Raw genomic sequence first — 2,000 nt, 5'->3', positions numbered from 1 at the left:
AATGTAAATAGTCCATGGGGGGGTCAATGTAAATAGTCCATGGGGAGGTCAATGTAAATAGTCCATGGGGAGGTCAATGTAAATAGTCCATGGGGGGGTCAATGTAAATTGTCCATGGGGGGGTCAATGTAAATAGGCCATTTGATTAATTAACACATTTACATACGCTGTGTTATTATCTGTTGTCAAGCCTGTTGCCTAGTTACCCTTACCTATATGTACATATCTACTTCAATTACCTCATTCCCCTGCACATTGACTCTGTACTGGCACCCTCTGTATATAGCCATGTTATCGTTACTCATTGTGTATTTATGCCTCAACTCCGAGGGGGTCCCAGGGGGCCCTGTTACAGGTATCACTTGAACACACATAAGACATGACAAGATGTGTAGAATGGAAGGAAATCTGCTTTAAACCTGCAAAATGTTCTCTCCTCCAACAACAGGGATGTGAGCAGTTTGGGGTTGCATGGCTGGGGGTTTGTTACTACACCGAAAAATGACAATATCAAGCCAGACCTTTGCCACTTTGAAAAATGTGTGTGTCCGGACCTTATTATTTCACCCACCTGGTGTCCCAGGTCTAAATCAGTCCCTGATTAGAGGGCAAGAATGTAAAAAAGCTGTGGAACTGGCTTCAAGGTCCAGTAATGAATTTGAGGGAAATATATCAACAACCAAAGGTTACCTTCACTCCTTGCTGGACAGCCGTGTTGGGTATGAGCAGGTGCAGAGGCGTTAGAGAATAGTAGATGACGTCCGGGATGTTCTTCAAGGTTCTCATCCAACTACGGAACACCACTGAGTCGTTACGGTTGAGTGACAGCTCCCCCGGCCAACCAGAGCCTCCCACCACCTTGGTGTGGTGGCTGAGGAAGCTAGAGCTGTAGGAGGTCTTCGAGTCATGGTTGTCCAGAACTTTGGAGCACCTTTCGTCGCTAGAGGAAACTGACATCCCAACGTTTACCTGGAACGTAGCGCTGGAAGCCCTGGACAACAAGAAATCCCACCTGAGAAAGGAACACAGCCATATATGCAGATTGAGAGCCATAAAAACTGATCGCATGCACGGCGAATATAATCAAGAATTGCTGAAGGTAACGAACTCCTAGAATAGTACAATTGGCTGTAGGGTCGCAAAAAGACACCTGAGCTAATAAATGTTATGATGATCAGAGTTACAACGGGTGGAGAGAAAACTTACAGTGCAGGCATCTCAACACAACAGGGAGAACCGAAAGATAGATTAACGACAGAGGAACGCTCAGAACAGGTCAAGAGCCTGCCAACAGAGAAGATCTGGGTAACGAATGACACGAGGCGGAATCCTGTAACCTTTAATGAAAATGCCCTCATACAGCAGGCATGAACAAGTCATCACCTGGTTGTAGAGAGACCACAATAGCCTACGTGGATGCGTGCACGTCACCTCGGCCTCCAGCAACGGCGGATGTATGAATCCCTAGTGTATGACGGCGGCGGCCCGAAGCTAGAGGGAGCCCAGACGACAAACTGTCATCCGGAACTCATCCACTGAGAGTGGAGGTGTTTGGCGGCGATAGACGGAGACAAGGAACTAGCAAACTAATGAAAAAATACGACCAGAGACTCACCTGATCACAAGGGTTACCTTCCAGCCTAACACACAGGCATCAAGGCAGCAATGACACATGTGGGCCGCGTAACAGCAGTTCACACCTACACAAAACCACTAAACTGAATGGAACAAAGTCGGGAACCCCAAAGATCGATGCAGTTGTTTGGGCAGAACCACATGGTGCAAAAGACAAAATATATTATCGAAGCCCAGACATCGGAACTGAGGGACGTGGAACAAATAAATTATGGAACACATGATCCACATGGGAACACCACATGGCGCAACTATTTTCAGATACAAATTCACCCATTGAAATCAGTGAAACCGTTCTTGAACACTTCAAGAGTTACACCATAAACTACACATGTGGATCAGCATCACAGATGCCCGTGTTAGTC

At 46.5% G+C, this 2,000-nt stretch overlaps 1 protein-coding gene across 1 annotated transcript in view; it reads right to left on the bottom strand.

Moving 5' to 3' along the window:
- Positions 1 to 690: 690 nt before the first annotated feature.
- LOC112075204 (perforin-1-like) overlaps positions 691 to 2,000 on the bottom strand; it is a gene marked incomplete at its 3' end in the record, with an annotated part of 20,705 nt that continues 19,395 nt past the window's right edge. Inside the window, exons 4-5 of the mRNA XM_070440807.1 lie at positions 1,207 to 1,217; positions 691 to 1,012 (exon numbers count right to left, since the gene is read on the bottom strand). Coding sequence (XP_070296908.1) covers positions 691 to 1,012; positions 1,207 to 1,217 — 333 coding nt within the window. The remainder of the gene's footprint in view (positions 1,013 to 1,206; positions 1,218 to 2,000) is intronic.

This window comes from Salvelinus sp. IW2-2015, unplaced genomic scaffold, assembly GCF_002910315.2.
Source record: "Salvelinus sp. IW2-2015 unplaced genomic scaffold, ASM291031v2 Un_scaffold3029, whole genome shotgun sequence".
Taxonomy (NCBI): Eukaryota; Metazoa; Chordata; class Actinopteri; order Salmoniformes; family Salmonidae; genus Salvelinus; species Salvelinus sp. IW2-2015.
This window is presented reverse-complemented; position numbering and strand designations above follow the sequence as displayed.